General features: G+C 36.9%; 2 protein-coding genes across 5 annotated transcripts in view; both read left to right on the top strand.

Annotated features, from left to right (window-relative positions):
- The window catches only part of homer1b (homer scaffold protein 1b), a 42,980-nt gene extending 34,657 nt beyond the window's left edge, over nucleotides 1-8,323 (top strand). For all 3 annotated transcript variants that reach the window (XM_052104265.1, XM_052104273.1, XM_052104256.1), the window contains 4 exons: nucleotides 1,626-1,782; nucleotides 4,042-4,152; nucleotides 4,276-4,356; nucleotides 7,146-8,323. In XM_052104265.1, coding sequence (XP_051960225.1) covers nucleotides 1,626-1,782; nucleotides 4,042-4,152; nucleotides 4,276-4,356; nucleotides 7,146-7,334 — 538 coding nt within the window. In that variant the 3' untranslated portion in view covers nucleotides 7,335-8,323. The remainder of the gene's footprint in view (nucleotides 1-1,625; nucleotides 1,783-4,041; nucleotides 4,153-4,275; nucleotides 4,357-7,145) is intronic.
- A 4,866-nt stretch (nucleotides 8,324-13,189) lies between these two features.
- On the top strand, nucleotides 13,190-27,641 carry LOC127629635 (LHFPL tetraspan subfamily member 2 protein-like). Of its 2 annotated transcripts, XM_052106766.1 has the most exons (4): nucleotides 13,190-13,384; nucleotides 13,475-13,599; nucleotides 22,469-23,016; nucleotides 26,342-27,641. In XM_052106766.1, exons 3-4 carry the CDS (start codon nucleotides 22,608-22,610, stop codon nucleotides 26,596-26,598), a joined length of 666 nt encoding a protein of 221 aa, XP_051962726.1. In that variant the 5' UTR covers nucleotides 13,190-13,384; nucleotides 13,475-13,599; nucleotides 22,469-22,607; the 3' UTR covers nucleotides 26,599-27,641. The 2 variants fall into 2 exon arrangements, with proteins under 2 accessions (XP_051962726.1, XP_051962734.1); XM_052106774.1 differs by lacking the exon at nucleotides 13,475-13,599.
- The last annotated feature ends 263 nt before the right edge of the window (nucleotides 27,642-27,904 follow it).

Below are 27,904 nucleotides of genomic sequence, written 5' to 3' on the forward strand. Positions count from 1 at the left end.
AAATGTAGTTATAGGAATGTTGATTCTATAAGACTAGGTAGCTAATTCTGGCTGAGTGAGAAAGTTCTGCAGTATTTCTGATCTGAGTGAAGCACACCACTGGCATCTCCCTTCGACTCTAAACATGCCACACAACTCCTTGTTCATTTTATTGTCATATCTAGACTGGATTACTGTAATGCTCTCTTAGCTGGCACTCCTGCATGTGCAATTAGGCTTCTGAAATTGATCACAAATGCAGCAGCATGTCTGGTCTTCCACGAACCCAAGAGAGCGTGAGTTACACCTCTCCTTGTCTCTCTACACTGGCTACCAGTTGCTGCACGGATCAAGTTCAAGGCTCTAATGCTGGCATAAAGAACAGACACTGGGTCTGCACCAGCTTACGCAAAATCATTCATACAAAGCTACGTTCCCACAAGAAGGCTGCGGTCTGCAAATGAGTGGTGCCTTGTGGTACCATATACTGTATATTATCTTGTGTCTATTATCTTATATATATGTATTATTCTTGTATATATTATTCTCTGTTCTGGATAGTATTTTTCTGATGCAACTGAATCTTTGTAATGCAGCACTTTTCGTACTACAGTCTCCTTAAGATGAATCACTTACTGTAAATTGTATTATTCCTCTTTTGTAAGTCATTTTGGATAAAAGCATCTGCCAAATGAAGAAATGTAAATGAACAATGTAATCATAAATAATGAGTTAAATAACTTACTGTACTCTAGTACCGAAAATTATCTAACTTGAAAATATGATTTTCTTAAGGAACATTGCACATATCGAGCACTGTAAATTTATGCTTGATTTTCTTTTCCAGAACATGAGAACACAGATGAATGAATGGGGGTTGGTTGCATTTTCTGTCATTACATAACCAAATAATTTGCTTTGTACTTTATTTCTGTTAAGACTGTCTCATATCTCGTGAGAACATTGATCTATTTCAGCTTGTCACATTCTATCAATCTTCTTCCTTGAATATTTATGCAAATGTTTGGGAAAAAGGAATTTGGATCTCTGAGTTGGTAACAATACTTGTTAATTGCTTTTGAACCTCATCCAATTGCTGGTAAAACACAGCTGTTTGGACAGAAAGGTCAAATTAAAATCCTTTGTACACCAAAATACAACTTTAATTACAGTCAGTGTTTCAAACGGCCCTTCTTCCTCAGTACAATGTATTTCAGCATTATGGTCATCACAATGGTGTAGAATGAATGCTTTTAGGCTTTTACACCTGGTATATATTGTTTCAGTGATCAGATCACAATCATATAGCATTTGACCAGGTGTAAATTCACCCAAGACAAATTGTGATCAGATTGTTATTTGATCACTGAAACTACATTAGGAGGTGTTCAGGGACGGATTATAATTGCGTACAACAACCTGAGTAATATGTATTATAGAACTGCTGTTTTCCAATTTGCATGGGTATGTGCATAGAATAGATTTTTATTCGTTCATACTGGAATGCCAGGTGTAAATGCAGCTTAAGAAAATCCACATACTTTCCAAAAACAAAACACATGTTAATGCCAGGTATAAAAAGGGCTCTAGATTCAAACAGCTAAGGATATTTAATTCATGTTTCATTTAATTGTTTTTTGCTACAGCCCGACTACCAACAAACACTGGGAAGCAGAGCTTGCAGCACTAAAGAGCAACAATGCCAAGCTTACAGCTGCACTGCTGGAGTCCACAGCCAATGTCAAACAATGGAAACAGCAGCTAGCTGCCTACCAGGAGGAGGCCGAAAGGCTACACAAACGGGTGAGGAGAGGAAGGTTGGCCATTAAAATTTGTAATCCCTTATAATGAAGATATCATAACCTGGGATTTTTAGTTGAACGAGCCTTGTCTTTGAATAGTTGGTACTAGAGACTAGTTGGTAAATTCTCTAGTGAGCAGATAACAAGGATGATGGTGTAACCCTTATTTTCTAATGTCCGTGTCGGTGGTCTCTCCAATCTCCATCGGCATGGGTAACATAAAATAAAACTCGGTTTACAGTCAACTGGTGTAATTCAACTCTTGCTTAATCTCTTGAAGCATCGGCCAAACGGCATACTACACACACACAGTACATGCGCATGAGTCTCTCCCCGAGCTCTCTGCTTTCTTTTTTTCCTAAGAGGGAGTGTACCCCGAATTAAAATGACAGTAGAGCAAATAAAGAGGATCAATTTCAATGTAAAATAAAATAATAAAATAACAATGAATTGCCAAATGAAATAATGCATTCAGAAATTAAATAAGAATAATGAATTATCCTAAATCTGATGTTTCAGTCTTCCCCTGCTTACAAAAGAATCGTTCTCTCAGGAAGACTCGCAGGCTTGAGTGAAATTTAAGATTAGATTTACTTGATGAATATAAAACAGAAACGGAATGTCTCTCTTTGGCGTAATCCCTGTCTGTATCATATCATATCCTGCCGGAAATAGGAGGCAGGGGCGAGGAGCCTACCCCCGTGCAGGACGGGACTCAACTGGTGATGGTGGAGTGGTGGAGGTTGCTGTGTAAACACACTGAAACAGCAATGTTATAGATTGTGAACAGACATATAAAGCAATGGCTTACATGTGATTGGCTAGGAATTACCCAACTAATGGTGTGATGATGTACAGCTGCTAATCTTCCTGCTAGAACTACACTGCGCTTACATTTCTCATTTCTGGCACAGTATTATACTGAAGGACCATTCTACACATACTGCAGAAACAATGAATAGAGATAATTAATTATCCCAAATCTGATGTTACAGTAGTTCACACTGACAATGATTAACTCTACCCCAAATTGACAACTCTCATCTTTGTCAAGCCAACATACATTGTTTAGGGTTTTTACAAAATCCCTAAACCAAGATAAAAATGATCAATTGTAACTCAGAGACTAAAAGCTAGATACACCAAACTTGGCACAGGCCTTAAAAGAATGTTTTGGGTTCAATACATGTTAAGGTCAATCGACAGCATTTGTGGCATAATATTGATTACTACAAACATTTATTTTGACATGCCCCTCCTTTTAATAAAAAAAAAGCAAAAACCTGGATTTAAAAAAAAATCTTTTACAATAGCAAACTTCTAAGTTTCACCCTGAATGGACAGGTAGAATTTTTTTTGTGTGGTAATCAACATTATGCTACAAATGCTGTCGATTGAGCTTAATTTGTAATGAACCTGGAATATTCCTTTAAGACTGTTCTGACTTGCTTTCTATTTGATAAGAATGATGGTTTTTGCACACCAGGTGATCAAATCTGCGAAAAATACCATAGACTTATATTGACAGAATTTTCAGACTGGTCAAGACTGTTCAAACTTCAACTTTCAAAAATTCAAACATTAACAAACACACACAAGCCTTTAATCTGTCAATTATTTTAGCCTTTCTGGAACTTCCATGAGACTGAACTGTTGAATTAGACGCCCCCTCATTCCAAAACATGCCCTCCAAAGATAGCGCTGAGACGACACAGGTTTTCAAACACAAACTAGCAAAATAGTGCCTTCAGCTGACAACTGTTATGAATATGAATATGAAGACAGTATCTCTGAATGAACCACTTCAACTACTACATTATGAGAACATGCAAAATGATTGACAGGCAGAAAGTACATCTAAGTCTTCTGATTGGCTGATCAAATAATGTGTCCCACGGTCACATTTTTGTCGTTTACACAGTCTAGTGCTGCCACAGAGACCAGTGAGATATCTCCAGAAACTTATTTCAGTGATATCTTTCAGGGAGAAGGGACATTTTCCTTGAATACCTTTCCATAAAGCAATCAAACATTAAATATTGTCTAGACAAGCTTTTCTGTACCTATCTAGTTGAAAATGAGACTTCTGCTCACTATGTCACTGTGAACACAATAATATATTAGTTATTATGTATTTAATAACTTTGTTTCTTTGATTTAGGGTTGTATTAATTTGTGATTTCAACTAATATGTGACCACCAATTTGTTTTTTTTTTGTTCGTTTTGTTTTTTTTTTGTTGGGGGGGGGGGGTTCTGCAGGTGTCAGAACTGGAAAGTCAGAGTAGTCAAACCAATGTGATAAAATCCCAGAAAACTGAGCTGAACCAAACAATAGAGGAGCTGGAGTGTACACTGAAGGCAAAAGAAGAGGTACCGTTTGTTATACAATATGATCATTTTCTCAGTGAAGTGCTTTTTTCATTCGTATGTTTTATTAGCTTTGCCTTATGCTTTTATGTCATTCAAAACCTCCTTTCTGTGTGTCCTTCATAGGAAATGGTGCAATTGAAAGAAGAAATAGAAAATGCTAAGCAGCTTCAATCTCAGAAAGATGAACTTACTCGAACGTTAAAGGTAAGGTCTGTCAAATGGAGAAATTGTCATAGCTGAAATAGACAATATATATATATATATATATATATATATATATATATATATATATATATACTGCCCTACAAAGGCAAAATGCCGTAACATCATGTTTGGTCAAAAATGAGTTAATGTCATTTTTGGGGTATTCAAGACCTCCTTTATCATGTGAATAAATATCGTGAGTCAATTTGATTGTTTTAACGAGAAATTAAAGGGCTATGACAACCGTAACATCCAAAACCATACGAGAAACCACAGCAGAACGCCGTAACAGTTGTTACGGCTCTTAGCCTTTGTTCCGCACGCTTAAGTTGAGTTAAGGTGTTCTGACTTTGTTTCGCCTGGCATCAAGAGAGATGTTACGGTGCCGCTGTGATGTTACTGTACTCTGGCTTTGTCATACTGTCAAAGATTACCGCTCTTTATTGTCACCAAACCACGTAACATACACACGCACACATCTTTGAAATAAAGTGTAGACTGCCGACTGCTTGTTTGTATTATTACTCTGTGATAGCGATGTGATAGGGCTGATGGTTCAGATCTGTCAATGTCAGTGACAGCCCGGAGCTAGCTAAATTTAATCTGTGTCACGTAAATTAGCGCTAACGTTGATGCTGACACTCGCCTCACATCAGATGCTGAAAACCAAATATTAAATACAGAGGCATCCTACCTTTCCATGCAATCCGATATAATCCATAGAAGATATAATCCATAGCAATGCACGTCATCTGCTGTATCCACAACAATCCATACATGTTTGAGCCATATTTCCTTCTTGCAGGTGTTCACGTCAGATTTTACAGCTCGTTATCGCTAACGTCCGTACAAAGTAGGCTAACCTAAATAGTAAAAGTAATTCCAACTTTTTTTCGGTATACTCTGTCTATATTATCTCAGAATTAAAAAGTAGTAATCCAAGTCAAGTTCGTTGACTGAGCATCTTGAGCAGTTTGGACTTCAAAGTTTAACCCTTTAACTGTCACCCCTCCCCCTTTTTTCACATAGACATTAAAATCACTATCCAAACTTAAATGGTTGTATTTCAAGAATGCTTTGTCATATATACCTATGGACAAGTTGTGTTCCAAATTTTAGGTTGATATCTCAAAAAATTAGCTTTCAGTAAGATTTTATTTGGGCGCAGTAAAAAACTTGGAATGAGCAGTCTCTAATCTCTAATGTATTGGTCCAATGTTTAATTAATTATTACTCTATATCTTGCATTTAAATACATATACCTTTGTATTCAATTATAATTAAATTATCTTTATTGTGAAAATATTTATTGTATTTATTCATACTGTACATACTGTAATGCAAAGTAACTTATCTGTTATACTGTTTAACTGTGTTAGTGTTGCCGCACTATCCTGATCATTATAGCACTAAATAGGAACAACCAAAGGTCTTCTATATAATTTAAAACATATACCATGATGACTAGACCTTGGTTAGGTGTTCTTATAATGGATGTAAGTATGGTGAACAGCAAGTAAATATTGATTATATGTCAGTTACGGCCTTTTGCCTTTGCATGACTCCTGATTTTTGGCACATGATACAAAGGCAGAGTACAGTAACTGCCAAACAAGGGTCAAAGGTCAATTTTGAGCTCAAGATTTTTTGCATACAAACATTTCTTCAGTATAGCAACTAGTTGTGAAATTTTGGGAGTCCAACCTATAATACTTTTGTCTGGACAAAACAGAAACTTTAAAGTTATTTTTCTCAGTTTCACACTCTAGTGAGTTAAGGCCTTTTGCTTTTGCAGGGCAGTATATATATATATATATATATATATATATATATATATATATATATATATATATATATATATATGTGACTGTCCCAGGAAAAACGGGACATCTGGCCACCCTACTTCAGAAGATTTGAAATACACTCATCGACCACTTTATTAGGTAAACCTGTACACCTACTTATTCATGTGATTATCTAATCAGCCAATCGTTTGGCAGCAGTGCAATGCATAAAATCATTCAGATACGGGCCAGGAGCTTCAGTTAATGTTCACATCAACCATAAGAATGGAGAATAAATGTGATCTCAGTGATTTTGACTGTGGCATGATTGTTGGCACCAGGCGGGTTGGTTTGAGTATTTCTGTAGCTGCTGATCTACTGGGATTTTCACACACAACTGTCTCTAGAGTTTACTCAGAATGGTGTAACAAAAAACAACAAAAAACATCCAGTGAGCGTCAGTTCTGCAGATGGAAAATCCTTTTTGATGAGAGAGGTCAACGGAAAATAGCCAGACTGGTTTGAGCTGACAGAATGGCTACAGTAACTCAGATAACCACTCTTTACAATTGTGGTGATCTCACGTCGGGTTCCACTTCTGTCAGCCAAGAACAGAAAGCTGTGGCTGCAGTGGGCCCTACCATCTGTGTACCTCAGAAAATGAGAGTCATCAGACCAGGCTATGATTTCCTCATTTTTAACTGTCCAGTTTTGGTTAGCCTGTGCTCAATGCAGCCTCAGTTTTCTGTTCTTGGCTGACAGAAGATTACTTTTATTTTGATTTTATAAACATAGTCATTATAACCTGTTGATTCTTCAAAATTCGGCTTTTGTGTTTAAAAAGAAACACACCATACAGGTTTGAAATGACACGAGGATGAGTAAATAATGACATTTTTATTTTTGTTGAACTATTCTTTTAAGTGGACCTTTAATGTCTTATTAATTTTTCCCGAACATAATGTAGCTGAAGTGTAATAAATGTCTACCTTATGTGTTTTATAGGAGACAGACATGAGAAACAAAGAGCTGGAAGGACAGTTAGCTGATCTAGAACAACGTCTGGAGTCAAGTCAAGTGGATCAAGAGAACCTCCGCAAGAACCTCAAAACCCTGCTGGAGATTCTGGATGGAAAGATCTTTGAGTTAACAGAGCTGAGAGACAACCTGGCTAAGCTCATAGAGGACAGTTAGACTGCTCCACCTCTCTGCCACAAAACAAGACTTAAGTGCTGAGCCACTGTCCTCCTTAATGAAATACACAACGTCTGATTGAGGCCAAGAGAGTCTGGTATACTTTCAAGCCAAGCCTTGTCTAATGGACTCTCCTCACTTTAAACACGTACATGGAATGATTACATTTGGTTTCACTTGATTTTGTATTTTTAAAGTGGGTTAGCTCTCTTCAGTGCCACTGCAACCTTCCAAGTTTAATTGTTAAGAATTCTCCTGTACTTTTTTTTATTGTTGTTTCCCTGAATTAGGCAGCCAACAAAGATGGCTGTATATAGGCTCCTCCTCTTTTAAGGTGCTGGTTTCGTGTGCCTGGCTGTTGCCGTTGATGGACGTTTATTATGCTGCTGAGGACACTACATTAATAACACTAACTGGATCTTCAGTCGTATTTTAAGACTGGATATTCAGAGCCATATGTTGTAGCCAAAAGTATTTGGCTTGCCTCTTCCCCTTCATGGAAACTGCCTCAATGTTAAGTAAAAGTTTCAGGATATTTTCAACCACTGACCTAAAATCTCTTGATGTTTATCAAAATAAACGAGATGTAGATGTTGCATATGATTTAGGCTTGTAATAAACACTGAGCAATATTAGTGTGAGCATCTCTAGGACAGATTAGTGTGAGTCACTTCAATGCATCTGTCAGGTAATCAAACAGTCTAAAGGAATGATTGTGGCTGGTTCTAGGCCAGCTCTCTGATTTTGATCATATTGGCCTTATATTAATCCGTATCTATACATTTTTCAGGACTCAGTATTTTATTGAAGACGAGAATCTTCCTTTGTTTGTTGACTTACCAAATGCAATTATGTACTCGATTCCTTACAATTTTCAATAACAATATTATTGTAATATTTAAATAAATCCATCCTGCTGATGGATATCAAGATACATAGATCACTGTCAGTATGATTGTATTTATATGTGGGAAAAATTCTGTTTTAAAAATCCCAATGTTAATAAAAATTATTTAAAGATATCTCGCTTTATAGTTCTTTAGAAATGAAAAGAAGGAATACTAATGTGACACAGCAAGGTTTTAACATTAAGACCTACAATGTGTTGGGAAACTGAACACTTATTTTGAGCTGAGCTAATAATGTGCAGTAAATAACTTTTTGTTTATGTTTCACTGGCTAATAGGACAGTGTACTTGAACTTTATAATGACATCCCATCTCATATCAATGTTAATGCAGCATAAAGTAACAAAAGGAAATGGTTTGATTACTGATGCCATTGTAGAAACGAAGGTGTATTTGTCCCCCACAGTATACTGTGTAAAGGAAGAGGTGGGGGACCACAAAGCAAAGAAAAAAGATAGAGAGATAAAGAATCATCAGAACAACTTGAATCTGTTCCAGTGGGCATGAAACCGAAGCCCTGACATTCCCATTATATCTACTCTGACATTCTGATCTAAACATGTTTGTGGAAAGTCTGAGTGCAGTAAAGTCAAACACCCTTTTTTACTATTCAAGTGAGTAGATCTTCAATGTGGGTAGAGAGACACCTAGTGGTTTGATGTTCTTTGTCCTAATAATAATAATAGATGAATATGGCTGTATACACATTTTTACATGGCCTAACAGGTTGTAATTAATAGTAGTACCAGTATACAATAGACCACAATCTATTTTCCAAAGGGAGATGGAAAAACACCCTCAGCTGTTCTGTTTGCAAACATTTAAACACTGTAAATGCTTGATAAACACTGTAGACATAAAATTCAGGTTGAAGATGAAGACAAATATACAGTATATCCTATAGTAGTGCCATTCATTATATTTAAACAATAATTATGTATGTAAATGTGCATGTAAAGCAACAGACCACAGTTTTGGTTTTAATGCAACTTTTAGGGGTAAAATATCGAATTGTTGTTTCCCAGAGGTCAGTACCCAAGGACTCACATGCTGACTCACAAGCTCAGTCTCCTATCAGTTGCACCCACAACGTAGGAGACCAGGGCAGAACACCCTCTACCAAGGTGAACCTTCACGGTTAGCAAAACATAACATAACACGGCGGCACTCTGGAGAGGAGTCCAGAGACTGTTCTTTTTCAATGGATGTTAACGGAGGTGATGCCTAAGTATGCCGAATAAACTGCTTTTGCGAGCTGCTCATTATTTAATGACTTGACTGCCTGTACTCTTAGCTTGCTAAACAAGTTTTACACAAACAAATGTGTGGAGTTTACTACGATAAAATTGCTGTTCTATAAGAGAATTTAGCAATAAGTAGGTGTCAGTTTACGTCCCTCCCCATTGAACTGTATGATATCTGCAAACTGTGATTTACTGCAGTAACATGCAAGTTGACCATTATGCTCTCTCCTGTGGTAAAGCCACAGAGGTTTAAAAGAATCTTTGACCTAGGTTCTGATCCCACATTAAAACCACCCAGATAGCACACATACATCTCCGAGATGTTTATTTGAGATATTTTCATCTGGAAAGCACTGAAATCAAATTAATATCTGCTAAACATCTTAAAAAGATCAGATTTACAAACATTCCAAACCATAAACAGCTCAAAGAGATCTGCTGAATATCTTACATTTACAGATTTGCACTTATTATAGGGACAATCCCACCAGAGCAACCTGGAGTTATGTGCCTTGCTCAAGGACACAATGGTGACGGCAGTGGTATCGAACCACCAACCTTCTGTGCTTTAGCCCACTATACAACCACCATTGAATCAATGTATCTTATGGATATACGAGACACACTAATTGACATACATCTTATAGACATTTTTCAGATGAGCAAACAATGTGAAAAAAATAAAATGTCTTCCAGATGTAAACACACACATCACATAGAAGTCTGTGTGATATGCGCGTGCTATCAAGGCAAGAAGTAATCACGTTCGTATAATCAGTGACGAGCATGAGTTGGATGTTTAATTTTTTCCTCAAACATAACATTTTTACCTCACTGATGGTTAGGTTTGGGGTTTGGGTTGAGGGGTACAATTTATGAAATATGCTATAAGTTCTTCACTATATTACAGCCTGTACAGCTGAAAAAAACTCTCTTCACAACTCGCTTTTGGCGCCCCTCTGTGGTCATTTAACTCGGAATATGGAGCTCACACGTGCCCATAAGCCCACCGACACATAACTCTTTGGCCACTGGGGGGCAGTGTTTTGAATTTTGGTAAGCAAAGTCAGTCTGTACCACAATAATATCACATTCATATAATGGCACAGCAGTCTCTGCTATGGTTGTGCAAATAACCAGAGAAATTGGCTCCCCCTGGACAATGAGAATTATTTACACAGTCTAACGATTCTCATTCAATTTGATTCATCTTTGCAGTACATAGGTGACACTGTGGCTCAGTGGGTAGCACTGATGACTCATAGCAAGCAGTTCCCTGGTTTGAGTCCCAGCTCACCTAGGGTCTGTGTGTAGTTTTCATGTTCTCCCCATTTTTGCATGGGATTCCTCTGGGTGCTCAGGTCACCACAGGTCAAGTAAATTGGAAACTCCATAAGTGAGAGCATGAATGTGTGTGTCTATGTGTGTAAGCCCTGTGATGGACTTGCCACCTGTCCCTGCCTTTGGCCCGAGACAGCTGGGATAGGCTCCAGCACTACCCACAGCCCTGCATAGGACAAGCAGCTACAGAAGATGGATGGATTTGCAGGACTTCATTTTGAGGACCTATGACAAATTTGATGAGGTCTGGTCAATTATTGGTACTATAACAATGGAAATACATACAAATGTATTTATTAATGAGACATAATGAAATTAGATAACTAGACTTGAAATTGATTATGTGAGGACGGTCAATTAAAAAAAAAAATATATAGCATCCAATCACCAATATGCACCAGCTATTAAACGGGGATTTGCATGAAACTTGGTGGGCATTGTTTGTCTCTCAGTCCCTGAGGCCTGGATGAATATGAGGAAAATGGCCTCCAGGAGGCACTATCCTATTCACGATACATTAAAATCTGCACAGGATGCAATGTGGCACTTTAAAATACATTTAATGAGATTGCTGAAATACCAATTAACATCACATTACTATTAAAACTGCTGCAGCAAGCCATACCCCATGGATCCAGTGAGCCTTTCCCAGCTCCCATTGTGCCCAAGCATGTAGGGTCACTATGGAATGGAAGCCTTTTTTTTTTCCCAACATGACATCAGAGTATTCTCCAAACTAGCTCTATAAAGAGACAGAAATGCAACAATGTTTAGTGATAAACAGTAACTCTGTTTAGCAATATCTCTGACACCAAGATGTGTGAAGGCAGCAATGGATTTCTGTTACCTGTTTTGCCTTCTCAAAACCTTATTTCTCCTGTGTAAAAACAAACACTTCAAGATCATCATCATCATTTTTTATTTTTGGCATATTCCCTTGCACATTTCTTTGCACATAAATTCTACCTCCAGATGCCGGTTGCACTGTTATGGTCACCGGCCATATAAATATATTTACATATTTATACTTCATTCTGTACAATTCCCCTTCAGATTTATACTTCTTCATTTGCACCTTGTACCTTATTCATAGACATTTGCATTGAGCTGGTATCTGCTTCTCTACCTCAACTTTGCACTCTAAAAAATACATACATATTGCTATTTGCACTTCTGGTTAAATGCTAACTGCATTTCATTGGCTCTGTACTTGTATTTTGCACAATGACAATAAAGTTGAATCTAATCTAATCTAAATCAATCACTATCAAGCCTGCACTCAGATGCTCAGGAATACCCTATAGATTACATGCAGAATCTACAATGGCAAGAATTGCTTTGTATTGGATACAGATTGTTCCCTTTTCTAAGTAGGTTATCGGAACTGAAATGCATTACCCTGCAGTAAAGCTGTTGTAGTCATTGACAATATGTCTAACCAACTTCAATTCAAGGACACTGATGAGCCCTTTGGTCAGTCCAAGCCTCTGTTTCTCTCAAGATTAAATTGCTCCAGTCCACTTTTTTTGAATGGTGCATCCTGGACAAATACAGTCATAAAAAACAAACCAGGAGAGATTCATATTTGCATATTTATCACATTGAAATAATTTTAACACACATATTGTTTATGTCTTGTGGTTATTCTTTTGAAACCATGTTTTTACATTTACGGATTTGCCCCATTCACTTCCATTGCATGTGCCTCATTGTAGACCAGATTTTTGTTTGTTTTGTTTGTTTCTTTTGTTAAAGAGGGACAAGTTTAAATAAATGTTTGTGGTTAAAAAAACATTATGCCACAAATGCTGTCAATTGAGAAAGTGAAAGTGGAGATTGATAGTAAAAAGGGACTTAAATATTGATCTGTTTCTCACTCACACTTATCATAACGCTTCTGAACACATGGATTTAACCACTGTAGTCTTGTGGATTACTTTTATGCTGCCTTTAAGTGCTTTTTGAAGATTCAAAGTTCTGGTCACCATTCAATTGCATTGTATGAACCGCCAGAGCGGAGATATTCTTCTATAAACCTTTGTTTGTCTTCAGCAGAAGAAAGAAAGTTATACACATCTGGGATGGCATGAGGGTGAGTAAATGATGAGAGAACTTACATTTATGGGTGAAATATTCCTTTAAACTTAGTTTCTCACCAAACAGACACAACAGTCCCTCTATAGAGTTGCCATGTAAATACTACAACAAACTCAATTCAACCGTCAATATTTGTCGTTATATAGAATCTTTTTACTACCCTGACGTATCAAAAGTAGCTATTTAGCTGTGAAGAATAAAATATATAAGATCGGTGTAATTTTAGACTTGGTTAACACCCACCCCAAAGTGGGTGTCTCTTAAACTAGCATGAGCCGAATGAGGATAAGGGCTGAAAGGATTCGGAAAAAACATCTAAAATCTAACAAATCAATGAGAATAAGAGAAAGACAACTCAAAATCAAGTGAGCAGCATTCAGGCGCGTTCCGAGAGCCATCACGTGCCGAAGCGCTGGACCCTGGACGAAGGGGCTGGTGGGGGGAAAGAAACAAGGGAAAGGTATTTGATTCAGGCAACACTGGCATTATTTTGAGTGTCGAACATACATTAAGTAATGTGTAAAACAATGTTGTTCTATGTATTCGACAGCTCTGATTGTGGAGAAGCATGTGTCCGCTGTGGCTCTTTCTTTTTATCAGTGAGAAGTAGCGTCACAAGAGTTCAGCCACATAAGGAAGTTTAGCACTTACCGCTCAACATCCCGTTAAATCACGGTAAGAGGGATACACTTCTCTGTGTTTTCGTTTGGGGCTGTGTGTAATTGTTAGTTTGAACGGTTTTAAATCTAGGTTTTGATAGCGTCGCAAATAGTCACAATGAACAAAGGAGATACTTGCTGTAGCTACCGAGGAATGATTCAATTTACCACTATTCAAAACTGTAATCCAGCCCGTCTCCTAAATATCAATTAAACGTCTTTTCTAAGTTGTTATATTGTACAAACTTTGACATGAGGCGCCGGACAATTTATTCAGAATTCACAGTTGTTTTATTAAGTTAAAATATCGGCTTGGTCTTACGTACCATGTTTTTGGACATGGTAGTGCCATAGTAAGATACAAAAAACGTGTCTTTTTAACAGTGGATTTCGTTGAACTTGAAACGAAACTGCACTGGGAAGAGGAGGAGGCTATTGTCATATGATAATTATATTATGTACAGCCGTGGCCAAAAGTATTGACAGTGACATCAATTTTGTGTTTTGCTGCTTCAGTATTTGTAGATTATTTTTTCACATGTTTCTATGGTATACTGGAAAACAATGATAAGCATTTAATTAAAGGCTTTTATTGGCACAAACATAAAATTTATGCAAAGAGTCAGTATTTTCAGTGTTGACTCTTGTTCTTCATAACCTCTGCAATTCAGCTCTGGCATGCTGGATATCAGCTTCTGGGCCAAATCCTGACTGATGGCGATCCATTCTTGCCTTATTAGTGCTCTGAGTTGATCACAATTTGTGGGCTTCTGCTTGTCCACTCCCCTTTTGTGGATTGACCACAGGTTCTCTATGGGATTAAGATCCGAGCAGTTGCCTGGCCACGGATCCAAAATTTCAATGTAATGATCTCCGAGCCACTTCATTATCACACTTGTCTTGTGACATGGTGCTCCATCATGCTGGAAATTGCACGGAATTGCCTCTAGAGTATCAAAAAATGTCTTGTCATTCAGTACCAAATTTCGATACCTAACTGGGGTTAATCTCGTCAACGTCAGTGATAAGCATGTAGCATGCTAGATTTGCCCAAATCTAAAAGTACCGGTGATTGGCTGTGTTTAGGCATCAAGGAAAAACACTAGTTTATGCCGGTTACGCCCAGAGGTGCGGCTCACACGTGAGGCTGTAGTGTGTATGCATCTCAACCCCCATAGATTTAAAAGATGTGGAAAAGATCAAAAGTGTGGCTACATTTCACCAGGCTCAATGCCAACAGCATACAAGATAAGTGCTGCCAAGACCGGCAACACGACAAATCTGAAGAAGCACTTGACAGTGCACTGAATAAATTTAAGAGCGGAAAGTTGCTCCATCTTCGACTGCAAGAAGACCGAGCTGGTGCAGTCATCTTCTCAGTGTGGCTTCCTTGAACATTCCCACCACACGAATCCTCCTCCAAAACAACAAACAAAATTGGCTAACTTGTACATGCTTGTGTACTTGTTAAATTTAAGTTTCTGTGAGCGGTGACATAGTCCTATAAACTGGGACCTACATAACGTTAAATATTGTTTGGATGTATGGCTATAGATAGCAAGCTAAATTGATGCTAAAAATGCTTTAAAGTTGACAGTAACTGATCAAGTGTAACTCACATTAAACTGGTTATCTTGTTAATCGAAGTCAAGATATCAGTATGGATATATACATTTTTGAACTATACCCAGCCCTAATCAAGATTAAAAAATTAAATTTCCTTTTATTGAATATTGATGGGGCAACATATTGTGAGTGAAATATACACTCACCTAAAGGATTATTAGGAACACCATACTAATACTGTGTTTGACCCCCTTTCGCCTTCAGGACTGCCTTAATTCTACGTGGCATTGATTCAACAAGGTGCTGAAAGCATTCTTTAGAAATGTTGGCCCATATTGATAGGATAGCATCTTGCAGTTGATGGAGATTTGTGGGATGCACATCCAGGGCACGAAGCTCCCGTTCCACCACATCCCAAAGATGCTCTATTGGGTTGAGATCTGGTGACTGTGGGGGCCATTTTAGTACAGTGAACTCATTGTCATGTTCAAGAAACCAATTTGAAATGATTCGAGCTTTGTGACATGGTGCATTATCCTGCTGGAAGTAGCCATCAGAGGATGGGTACATGGTGGCCATAAAGGGATGGACATGGTCAGAAACAATGCTCAGGTAGGCCGTGGCATTTAAACGATGCCCAGTTGGCACTAAGGGGCCTAAAGTGTGCCAAGAAAACATCCCCCACACAATTACACCATCACCACCAGCCTGCACAGTGGTAACAAGTCATGATGGATCCATGTTCTCATTCTGTTTACGCCAAATTCTGACTCTACCATCTGAATGTCTCAACAGAAATCGAGACTCATCAGACCAGGCAACATTTTTCCAGTCTTCAACTGTCCAATTTTGGTGAGCTCTTGCAAATTGTAGCCTCTTTTTCCTATTTGTAGTGGAGATGAGTGGTACCCGGTGGGGTCTTCTGCTGTTGTAGCCCATCCGCCTCAAGGTTGTGCGTGTTGTGGCTTCACAAATGCTTTGCTGCATACCTTGGTTGTAACGAGTGGTTATTTCAGTCAAAGTTGCTCTTCTATTAGCTTGAATCAGTCGGCCCATTCTCCTCTGACCTCTAGCATCAACAAGGCATTTTCGCCCACAGGACTGCCGCATACTGGATGTTTTTCCCTTTTCACACCATTCTTTGTAAACCCTAGAAATGGTTGTGCGTGAAAATCCCAGTAACTGAGCAGATTATGAAATACTCAGACCGGCCCGTCTGGCACCAACAACCATGCCATGCTCAAAATTGCTTAAATCACCTTTCTTTCCCATTCTGACATTCAGTTTGGAGTTCAGGAGATTGTCTTGACTAGGACCATACCCCTAAATGCATTGAAGCAACTGCCATGTGATTGGTTGATTAGATAATTGCATTAATGAGAAATTGAACAGGTGTTCCTAATAATCCTTTAGGTGAGTGTATATAATAACAGAAGGTTATTATATGATTAACATTCATGTTTTTAAAAGGTGGTGAGATAAAAGGCCCCCAGGGAGATATAGTGATATTATGTTAATATAGGGACAATTGGTTATAGGGCAAAATTGGTCAAGTTAGTCTTGTTACTATAAAATACTTTTGAGACAGCAAATACTTTTTTTTTTTTTTAAATGCCTAATAATAAAAATAAAAAAAATTTCAGAGGGGGCCTGGGTAGCTCAGCAAGTAAAGACGCTGACTACCACCCCTAGAGTGACTTAGGTCTCCTAAGAAACCAAATTGGCCCGTTTGCTAGGGAGGGTAGTCACATGGGGTAAACTCCTTTTGGTTGCTATAATGTGTGGTTCTCGCTCTTGGTGGGACGTGTGCTGAGTTTTGCATGAATGCCGCAGAGAATAGTCACCGCGGTTACGCGCTCAACAAGCCATGTAATAAGATGCTTGGATTGACGGTCTCAGACGCAGAGGCAACTGAGATTCATCCTCCACTACCTGGATTGATGCCACCACGAGGACTTTGAGCAAATTGGGAGTTACCCATTGAAAGTCCATCTGTCAACATTTCTGTAGACTTTGGATTCGTATTAATTTGGAGTTGGAACCACCAGGAGAGACCTTTGTGTCCTCATCTCGCAGCTACAAGCTCTGACATTCTTCAGGCCCCATGCCACTTTTCTTTGTGCTTTGGTGCCTCCTTTTTGGGTAAATCATGTGGTGTGATTAAATTTCCAGATTTCTAGGCACGGGTTAGCTATCTTCTCAACACTGCTGGTGTAATGGCTTTAGTATGTGTCAACACATGATCGTCAATTTGCCAATGCCAATGTAACTCTGGCGTAGCTGGCCAAGTTCGCTAATATTTCAATTAAATGTATTAAAAAGTAATGTGTTTTTGGAATATATCAATGATTTTATGATGATGGTTTAACTAGTGTAGTGCCAACTGTCCTGGACCGGCACAAAACAACACTGTTTTGCAATGAGAACTGTTTGGCCCGATGGTGGAAAAGAGTCTATTGGCTCACAGTTGGGCAGCTCGCAATATAACTTTATAATCATACAATCAATGTTGAGGACCTTAAGGGCAGAACTAAAATAAATATATTTTATTGGTAGTCAAGAACCCCCTCTCTGGAAAAACTGTGCCATACTAACCTTTCATTTGCACTTTAATGAAATCATGATAAAAACAGCTATAACCAGGCATAAATAAAATCCCTTGTTCAATAAAGTATACACCGATGTTAATGAGTTACTGCATTCAGAGTACTTTCATTGAGAGTTTTATAAAAAAAAAAATGCCTTTTAATTTTCATTATATAATCAGCCTAAGATTACTTGAATTATGTTTTGATACCTTTCAGTCTGAAAATGGAGATGCCATGCCTTTTGTTTAGATTATGACTCGATAACTTTGATAACCAGAATTGGTTCAAATTTGTTCTTTCATAGCAACATGCTTACCTGTTCAAACAGGCTGCTGTAAGTTTTGCTACTTGCATAATCTTGTGGTATCACAGACTTGTCATAACACAGACCTAAAGGAAAGTTTTTGGATAGCTTGTAGCATTATCTTCTGATGACTCAAACTTTTCATTTCATAATTATCTTTGTGAAGTCAAGTAATTAACCCTCGAGCGCGGATGCTTAATGCAGCTACATTAGAATGTGATTGCTCGCGACTTATTTAATCATAATATATGTAACTGTGCAATATGCAGCTTTATTAATACTAGAGCACTTTGCACATTAGTTTGGAAATAGTTTTTTATTCATTCCATTGTAAGCTTGTTTATTTCGGTTTTTTTAGTACTTGGTAAAAACTTAAAGTAAAAGTTGAAACAAATCTTACATAAGTGTTAAAAAATACTTTAAGCATACTGTGGCAGGGCGGAGGGCGGGGCCGGGTTGTGATCCTACACACCCGGTCCCGTATTAGGCTAATTATGCTTGTTTAATAACCTGTTTTTGTGTTTTGCTTTGGTACCGAAAATGGTATCGAGTACCGTGAAATTTCAATGGTTTTGGTACCGACTACTGAACTTTTGGTACCGTGACAACACTATATTGCACCGCTCGCTTTGAACGTAAATGTTAAATACACTGCAAATGAGCAACCTGACAAAACTAAAATGTTCCCGTTCTAATCAAGGCACAGACGCAGTGTAAATAATTGAGTTGTTATGCTGATTAGACAGCTTTGTTTTAGAACTTTATGTGGAGCGTCACTGCGCTCGCTTTCGAAATGCAGATCTCAAACAGTGTAAACCTGCAGCGAGTGACAGCAGTCATTGTAATGGGAGAGTTTGTCGCATTGCTCGATTTCTGTGTACAATTTATTACAAATTTAATAACCGTTTTGTTTTGTCATGTTAATAAGTAGGCCAATGTGAATTTGATTTGTACAAAATAGCAATAAAATAATTCAGTTTAACTTTCAAATTGTGTTTTGGAGGTGTAGCCAACATAAAGAATATGGCATGAAAATCATATTTCAGGAATCATCGTCATTGTTATTGCGTCTGTCTTATAAGACCCATTTGCCACGCTGCTGGTATTGGTAGATTTAAAATTTTCACGAATTGCACAAACTTCGAAAGCAAATTACTTTTTAATTTCCAAAGTGTAACCAATGAGGCCAAAAATTATCTAATGATAATCTTACATGAACAAGATCACTATTGAAGATCTAACGGGATGAATGGTCCCCTGTCTCGCATGAAAGGGCTGAACAGATTAACTGTTAATAAGTTTGAATATTGAATATGCCATATTATTTACTGTATGTGAACTAATAATTTAAGCAGTAATTTAGCAATAATTCTATTTATTCTATACCATAGATATCAATTTACAATAATTGTAATTTGCCTTACCTTAATAAACATTATTACAATATAAAACGCTATACTATATAATGCTTAAAAGATGCTTAAAAGAAACTGGAATGCAGCTCATATCCACCTTTGAAATATGCTGAAGACTCTGAAGAACCACACGGTTGCTTAATTTGTGACGTCACGGTAATTACATTTTTTAATCAACATTACTAATCGTGATTACAATATCAAGAGCAATAATCAACAATTATGATTTTTGCTTTAATCGTGCAGCCCTAGCATGATGTAGATTGAGTGGCATTAACTGATCACAACAAACAAGAGACGAGGTAATGATCTGAGATGTCATCGCTCTGCTGTAGAATTTCTATATTACCAACATCAACACCATATGACAGAATTAAAGCTACTTTAGGCAATGAGTTGGTTCTCCAAGACTCCAAGAGAGTTGAGAATATCGATAAATGCTAATCCCAATGTTTTATTTTCATTATCTGTGTGAAGTCACCAAAAATTTTAACTCAATCTACATAAACTACTAGACCTGATAGATAATTTGCTAATTCACAAAAAAAAACTGAGTACGGCCCGGGTGATCTATATATATACTGTAGCAAGGGCAAAAGACGACAGAGATTTTTTATTTATATCTGAAGGTGTAATATTAAGCATTATTAGTTCAAAAGACTTAAATTTATATCCTGTCCTCTGAGTAACACCAAAAACGTCACTGTAAATTGTAGCAGTACCTCCTCGACCTCGATGTTTAGAACAATAACCTGGGGGAGTAGATTCATTTAAACTAATATATTCATCTGGTTAAAGCCAGGTTTCATTCAATCAGAGTGCATCCAAACTATGATCTGTAATATTTTTCTTTACAATTAGTGCATTATTAGAAAGAGATCTAATGTTTAGTATCCCTATTTTTATATGATATTTATCTTAATTCTTTTTTTTTTTTAAGTTTCACCTTAATCAGATTTGTTCTAAATTATTTAGTTAGGGGTCTGTGTTTTTGCTTGTTCAGGGAACAGACACAGTGTCTATATGTTGTAGTTTATGTGACCTGTGTGAGTTTCAGCACAAGGCAGCAGGCAGATGTTCGGATTAACCAGTTTGTCTTTGTCATGCTTATAGTCCAGGAATGTATATCATGCCTCTTTAAAGATTTACCCCAAACCCTTATCTTTTTTTGCTTAACAACACTAACTCCTTTATGAAAACATAAAAAAACAAAACAAAGTTTCTGATTAACATTCAGCAGAATTTGGATTTAGGCAAGGCTATAGATTTAAGGAGTTTCAGCACTCTAGCTTTATGAAGTCCGAAGAATTTCAGCAAATCTCTTCATTCAGACAGTTGATTTCAGTGAACTGGTAAAAAGAAGAAAAGAAAAAAAACTGATTCTTCACAGCGTTCCCAGACAGCATTTTTAGTCTTATTTTGTATGTTTTTATTATTATTATTATTATTATTGTATTTTTTTGTCTTTTAGTACAACAACTAGATACTGTTGGTTATCACTATGTATCACTGAGAAGTATCACTTTTTTATTCCAGTGAGTAATCCTCACATATCCACACCTTAAAATCTTGGTTAGTTACAAAATGATTCATTAAACAACGAAAATGGAAAAGGTAACATACAAAAACATCAAAGCATTGTTATTTTGGCCAACGGATATTGTGATTGAAGGAATATTCCAGGTTTAATACAAGTTAAAACAGCATTTGTGGCATAATGTTGATTACCTTAAAAAAAAAAGCTTTTTCTTTAAAAATAAAAACTCAAATCGAAGACACTTACAATTTATGTGAATGTGGCCAATTTTTGGAGGGTTTAAAGGCAGAAATGTGTAGCTTATAATTTTATAAAAGCACTTGCATTAATTCTTCAGTTAAAGCTCATGTATTATTTGTAAAGCTTTTTTCTTTTCTTCATTTTAGGGCTTGTTGACATTACATCATCATGGTAACGAAGTTGTAAAATTGCTGTAACTTTACACAGAAAAGGTTATGAAGCGAATAGATCACACTAAAATCATGTCAACATGCAATTTTTTTTTTTCACAAATCACAAAATCTTGTGGCTTTAATTTTCAAACAGTGAGTATTTTAACATTTACTCATTGGCCCCATTCACTCCCATATATAATATTATATATTATATTTTTTCTCTTTTTAAAGAAAAGGAGGGGCAATTCAAAATACATTTTTGTGGTAATCAATATTATGCCACAAATGCTGTCGATTGAGCTCAACTTGTATTGAACCAGAATATTCCTTCAATAAATTCTATAAATGTATGACATTTAAAACGTGACAAACTGCCTTGATAAAAATGTGACCTGACATTCATGAAAAATACCTTAGTCCCAAAAAACACATTTAAACCTTTGGTGAATATCTGCCTTTTAAAATATAGTTGCCTTAATGTTTGCCTATGTGGTTTGATTATATTAGCTTTTTCTAAGAGCTATAACAAAAATATGATGATAGTGACCATTTATTTTGGAGGGTAGAAATAGCAAAAAGGATTCTAATTTAAAAGTGTTTTGAATTAGGTGTTTAAAACCAACAAACAAAACCTCTACTAGAGAAACACACATTTGCACAATTGGACTTTTGAATCCAAATCTTATCGTTACTGAGATAGAGCCCATGTGTAGCCCTGTTTCCCATATAGATTGTGTCAAAAGTGTTGTTATTTTCGGTTCCAACTCCAACATGTCACTTACCAATTTAATTCCAAGATTCCCCCTTTGCTTGTCGTGGCCATAGCTGGTTAGGACAAAAACTCTGATTAACATGGAAGAGATCACTTGTCATATTATTGCCTTGCATCTGGTTAGGTCACTGTATTAACCTTAATGAGAAGTTGATAAATCTAATAACTGAATCAGATTCAACAATTGTTCCGGTATGGACGTCAGCATGCTGATTCAGATGTTTGCTCTTGAGCAATCTAGTTATGATAGGGAAGAATGATCTTAATTATAACTTCCTCAAACAAGTGTACCTCTTTTCTCTTTATAGATTTGCTGACTATGTATTCATACACAAATTATGCTGTATGAATATACCACCAGTGGACTTTGACTGACGTGCCCACAGCTTCTTCACCTCAACAGAGCAGAAACCATTTCTTCAAGTACCGGCATAAAGGTTTTGCAGAATGTGTCACGTCATAGTCACATGCCGGTCTATGTTATGGACCTTGATGAGCATTTTAGTGGCATTTGCAGAGGTGGTGGCATTTATGAGTGCTGATTGGCTAGTGGGATATGCAGATGGTTCAGAATCCAACTTTACTGTTTCCACTTCACTCCGCTCCAACCAGCGCACCCTGGGTATTTACAACCGCTGCCTCAAGGTGGCAAACCAAAAGGTGGTCCAGTGTGGGCCCTACGCCACAGACTTCATGGAAATAGCCAGCGGCTTCTGGCAAGCCACAGTTATATTTCTAGTCATTGGAATCTTTCTCCTGTGCATAGTGGGCATACTGTCGGTCTTCAGCATGTGTTTTCAAAGTATCTTGAAGAAGAGCATATTCAATGTGTGTGGCCTGCTTCAAGGAATAGCAGGTAAGAAAGTATTATCTTTAAAATGTTATCTTTAGCCTTGCTTTTCTCAAGCAGCGCTTAACTGAAGATGCCCTCTGAATTCTTTGGGCTCATAGCGTTCAGGGTTTGACATTCCTCTGGTGACCTCAAAAGCAGTGCTGTCGAATTACAACACTCATCCTTGTACAGAAAAGACTGTCTGAATATTACAGCATAAGAAATATGTCTTAGTGTCTCTCTGGTGTCTATGTTTATTAGGGATGTCATAAAATATCGATCATTGATCGGCATGTTATTTAATCAATATTTTTGAGGCATCGATATATAAAAATTGGCTGACATTTAAATTAGAAGCCCAACTGGCATGCTTTCCAATTCACTCAGTTGGCCTCTGTTTAACAGTCTGGCGTAATAGCATTGGGAGACCACAAAATGGCGATATGACATTTACTGAAGCCGGTCGTGGTCACGATCACACACACACACACACACACACACACACAGGACAAGCTGCAGGGACACAGATGGCAGTTTGCAGGTTAGTGAGACCAGTGTAACTGCACAATGTTCTCTGTAAGTACCCATTAATAGGTCTTTCATTCAAGCTGTCAAACCACAAAAAGACTTACGTGTTATTGAAAATACATTGTGTAGGCTCTATGAAAGATACTTATTCACAATATGTCATCCAGTTATACTACAGTAAATAATCTCTGTACTTTTATAATGATTTGGGTCAAATTTAATAGAAAACATTGTGACATGCGCTCCGTGGCACAACAGAATGTTGACATAGAGCTTTGGCGGTGTGTGCGTAACTGCAGAAAATTATTAATTGCTTTTAATTTTATTATGCACCATGTTGTCCGCCAGACGTGTATGATGTGTGACCCCCTTTAATTTACCCTGCCGCTCACAGTTTACCAAAGTTGTTGTGAGGAGGGATAGATTGTTGTGTAATGAGCAGCCCTATTTACACCTGAAAAACTATTAGATATTTCGTAAATCATCGGGAAAATCTTCAGATTATCAATGCGTGAAAAGGCATAGATCCCGAGCCTAATCTTTATAAAACCTTGTTAAAGGGATGGTTCATGCAAACAAAATTACAATTGTCATCATTTACTCACCCTCATGATGTTCCAAACCTGAAAGGTTTTTCGGGGAACACAAAAGATGTTAGTGCTGTAAAAACAAAAGTGCGGTGCTCTGCTCTGTGAATAACACTCAAAATACCAGGACTAATAGATCAGTCCATATTAGGGCTGGGCACAGACTTCCCAATTCGATTCCGATTAATAAGCTTTTGATTCCGATCTCTGATTCAATAGGTACTTTCCATTTTGCTTACATATAAAAGACATTTTCTCTCAGCTAATACTCTTAATTATAAAGGAACCTTCTTGGCAACCCTTCTTTGTACAATTCAAAAATATACATTTTACATATAATATTTTATCATTAGTTTTTCAATCAAATTTGTCACATTTTAGCTTTAGAAAAATTCATTCTATTCCATCAGTTAATGTCTTGAAATTGCATATATGTTGCATATATGTTTATTAAATGTATATTGTTTACTTGCATTATTTGTACTATTTACAAGTATTTACATTGGTATATAGAACACATGCTTAATTTGTACCATTTCTTTAAGACTAGAGGCATCAGCCAGTAAGTGCATTTAATGAGAGAAGACGTGCGTCATATCTTTAGCGCATCCATGTGAGATTGGAATTAAATGTATATTTTTTTGTTGTTTTTAATCAACAACTCACTCTAAATTACAAACATAATTTTATGACATATTGATCAGTGGATTACATCTTTGGACACACTGAACAAGTTAAACCAAACATTTACTCTCAACACGCAGGGAAAGGACCTCTGTGCTAATAATATCTCTTCCACTATACTACTCAATCACTGGTGAGTGAAATCTGAACATATACCAGCCAGTGGCTAATCATGGAAATTTTTAGTCACATAGGTTGCATCTGAAACCAAAGGTAGCTGTCTTGCTGCCCTATTAGTCAATGACTCTGCAGACAGCATTTGCATACGAATGTACCTCCAGAAACTGGTTTGGGACAGGCTACTGAGGCAGCATAATGTCACATCATTGCTGGTAGAATACCAGCCACTGATTATCACTATCTGGTGTCCAATAAGGGTTCAGTCCAGCAAAACCTCGATGGTCAAATAATCTATAACAAAATCAAGAGAGTTTTGGCAATAACCAAGTGTATATTTAATAACTACAATACTACTTTCTCACAATAAATGGAATCAAAAGTTGGAAAAAGTTAATACAAATTTTAATTTGTACACAAACTGCCTCTTTGGAAAAAAATTTTTCTTCTGCTCAACCATTGTGGAACCGTGTGCACAGGATTGTGGGATTTGATAGGCAGGGAAGGATACATCTATGCTGCCAAAACCCGATTAGATGAAGGTATATCAGTAGACAGGATGTGACACGAACTTTGGATTCAGACGTACCTTGATCCCTTCCTAGATCCATATACAGCCTCCGGATACAGCCATTTTCCTGGTTTTGGTCACAGCCATAGACTTGGTTGGCACATGCGAGTGATTTACTCGCATGTAAATAAAGTGAAAGAACGATGTTGGGATTTAAGAATCGAGATCGTTGAAATTAAGATCTCGATGCATCAGAAAATCAGTAGTTTTACCCAGCCCTAGTCCTTACTATGTATTTTACCAGTAGTATTTTACTTATTTATGTCTGGAAAGACAATTAAGTATTGCAGTACAATAAAATATTGTGCTTCAGTTTATAGAATTAAGACCAACATCAGATTCCAGCGATCCATGTAGCTTTTGTATAATTTTATTTAAAGATTCACGACATGGTGATTGAGTAATTTTGCATATTCTGGGCATGACTTCAGCATGACTTTAGAGACAGGATCTCACTTGCCTAATTAGAGTAAGCACAGAATGAAGTTGAGGGATCACAATGACCTGTTCTGTTTGGTATGAAGATAAAATCAGCAAGAGTACATCCATTAATTTGGATATTCTTCTTGGGGTCAAAGGGGGTTATAGTGATGTAGTATAGATGTAGGCTTAATATTTAAGGGTGAAATTTGTCTCAGAACACCTTAACCACCATATAGTAACACCCTAGCAACATCCTAGCATTGTGTTGGTGAGTTTTGTAATCATGTTTTTTTTTTTTTTTTTAAGAAAATTGTCAAATCTAGTTTGTCATGGCAGAGATAGACGTTCATGTATGCTTTCCTATATGGGTTTGTTTTAAATGCTTGGAACGCAGTTGCTTGTCCTTCTAATATCTGCATTCCTATCCACCCTTTTCCAGGTCTGTTCCTCATCCTTGGTCTGATGCTGTATCCTGCAGGCTGGGGATCTAGGAAGGTGGTTGACTACTGTGGTCAGGATGCTTCTCCATATAAAGTGGGCCTGTGTTCTTTGGGCTGGGCCTTTTACACTGCCATAGGAGGCACTGTGCTCACGTTCATCTGTGCTATGTTTTCAGCCCAGGCTGAGATTGCCACCTCCAGTGATAAGGTGCAGGATGAAATTGAAGAGGGCCGAAGTCTCATTTGCGTCCTGTAAAAATAACCCACTTGAAGTATAGAAAATATGTGTCCCATGTTTTCTGCTAGAAATGACTGTTGCATAAATGGGAGAGTAGTTCTTTTTACTTTATATGGTTTACTGACTAAAAACCTAAGAAATGCAATTTTATTTTTAGCTAATGGCAAATTATCACTGTCTGCATTATAAAATAGATGCATCACAAAAGTTTTGCCATTTAAAGGACTTTTTTTATTTTTTATTAACGAAAGCATTATATCAATATTTTGACTTTACTATGTTATTAAATTTGTACACAAAATGTACAGCTTGTAACAAACTGTACATGTTTACATTTTTACTATTATGTAAGGGAGTTTTTTTTTATTTTGTTACTGCAATATATTGAACAGAACTAATTTACCATATAATACTAAAATAAATTTAAAAAGGACATTGTCTCAAAGGAATCAATCATTTAAAATATTTTTTGTCTAGATCAGCTTTTCTCATTTTGTGACCTTAACTTTTGTTACACTGTTACATATTAAGAAACACTTTATTGTAAAAGCTGTACTTTATGTAATCTTTAGAAGTACATCATTCCAAAAAGTACTTTAGTTGTATAAGAGTTGTTACTTTAAAGTTGTTGGGGGTTTGCCAAATTTTAAATTTCAGGTAACTCTATTTTACAGTGTCCTTGTTACACATATAAATGTATTGACTATAGTAATAACTGTCAATTATGCAAAATGACAAGCAACTAACACTAAGCCAAACCCTAAATCCATAGTAAGTACATGTTGTTAATTAGTAATATCAGTAATTACTTGTGTAGTTACACTGTAACAGGGACACTCCAAAATAAAGTGTAATCAAATTTCATATTTAGGTTAATCCGTGCAATATACATTCTTTCTACCTTTGAATGTCCCAGATCTGGGTGTATCTCTCTTGTTTAACATTTTCTCTTATGGTGGATTAATGAAGTCTCACATCAGTCAATGCATGAAATGTCTGCAGGACCATAATCACTTCACCTGATTGCCTTTTCTGTTCAGATCATCCATTCATTACAGTCCTGAATGTGAATATTACATTTATGTATTCAATAAATTCTTGTAATTTTTCAGTTGTTTTGTTGTCACACAAATATTCTGCTACTTAACATTTTAGAAGTTTACATTTTTTTATTTTACCACAGTGTTGAAAATATTAGCATGCATAATAAGAGGCAAAACAGGAAAATAATGGAAACAGGAAGTTATTGATCTCAGGAAACTGGACTCGATTGGTTCTTTCCCTTATAACCACTACCTGAACACATGTTTGAAAAGAGCATAAA

This window comes from Xyrauchen texanus, chromosome 3 (assembly GCF_025860055.1).
Source record: "Xyrauchen texanus isolate HMW12.3.18 chromosome 3, RBS_HiC_50CHRs, whole genome shotgun sequence".
Classification (NCBI taxonomy): Eukaryota; Metazoa; Chordata; class Actinopteri; order Cypriniformes; family Catostomidae; genus Xyrauchen; species Xyrauchen texanus.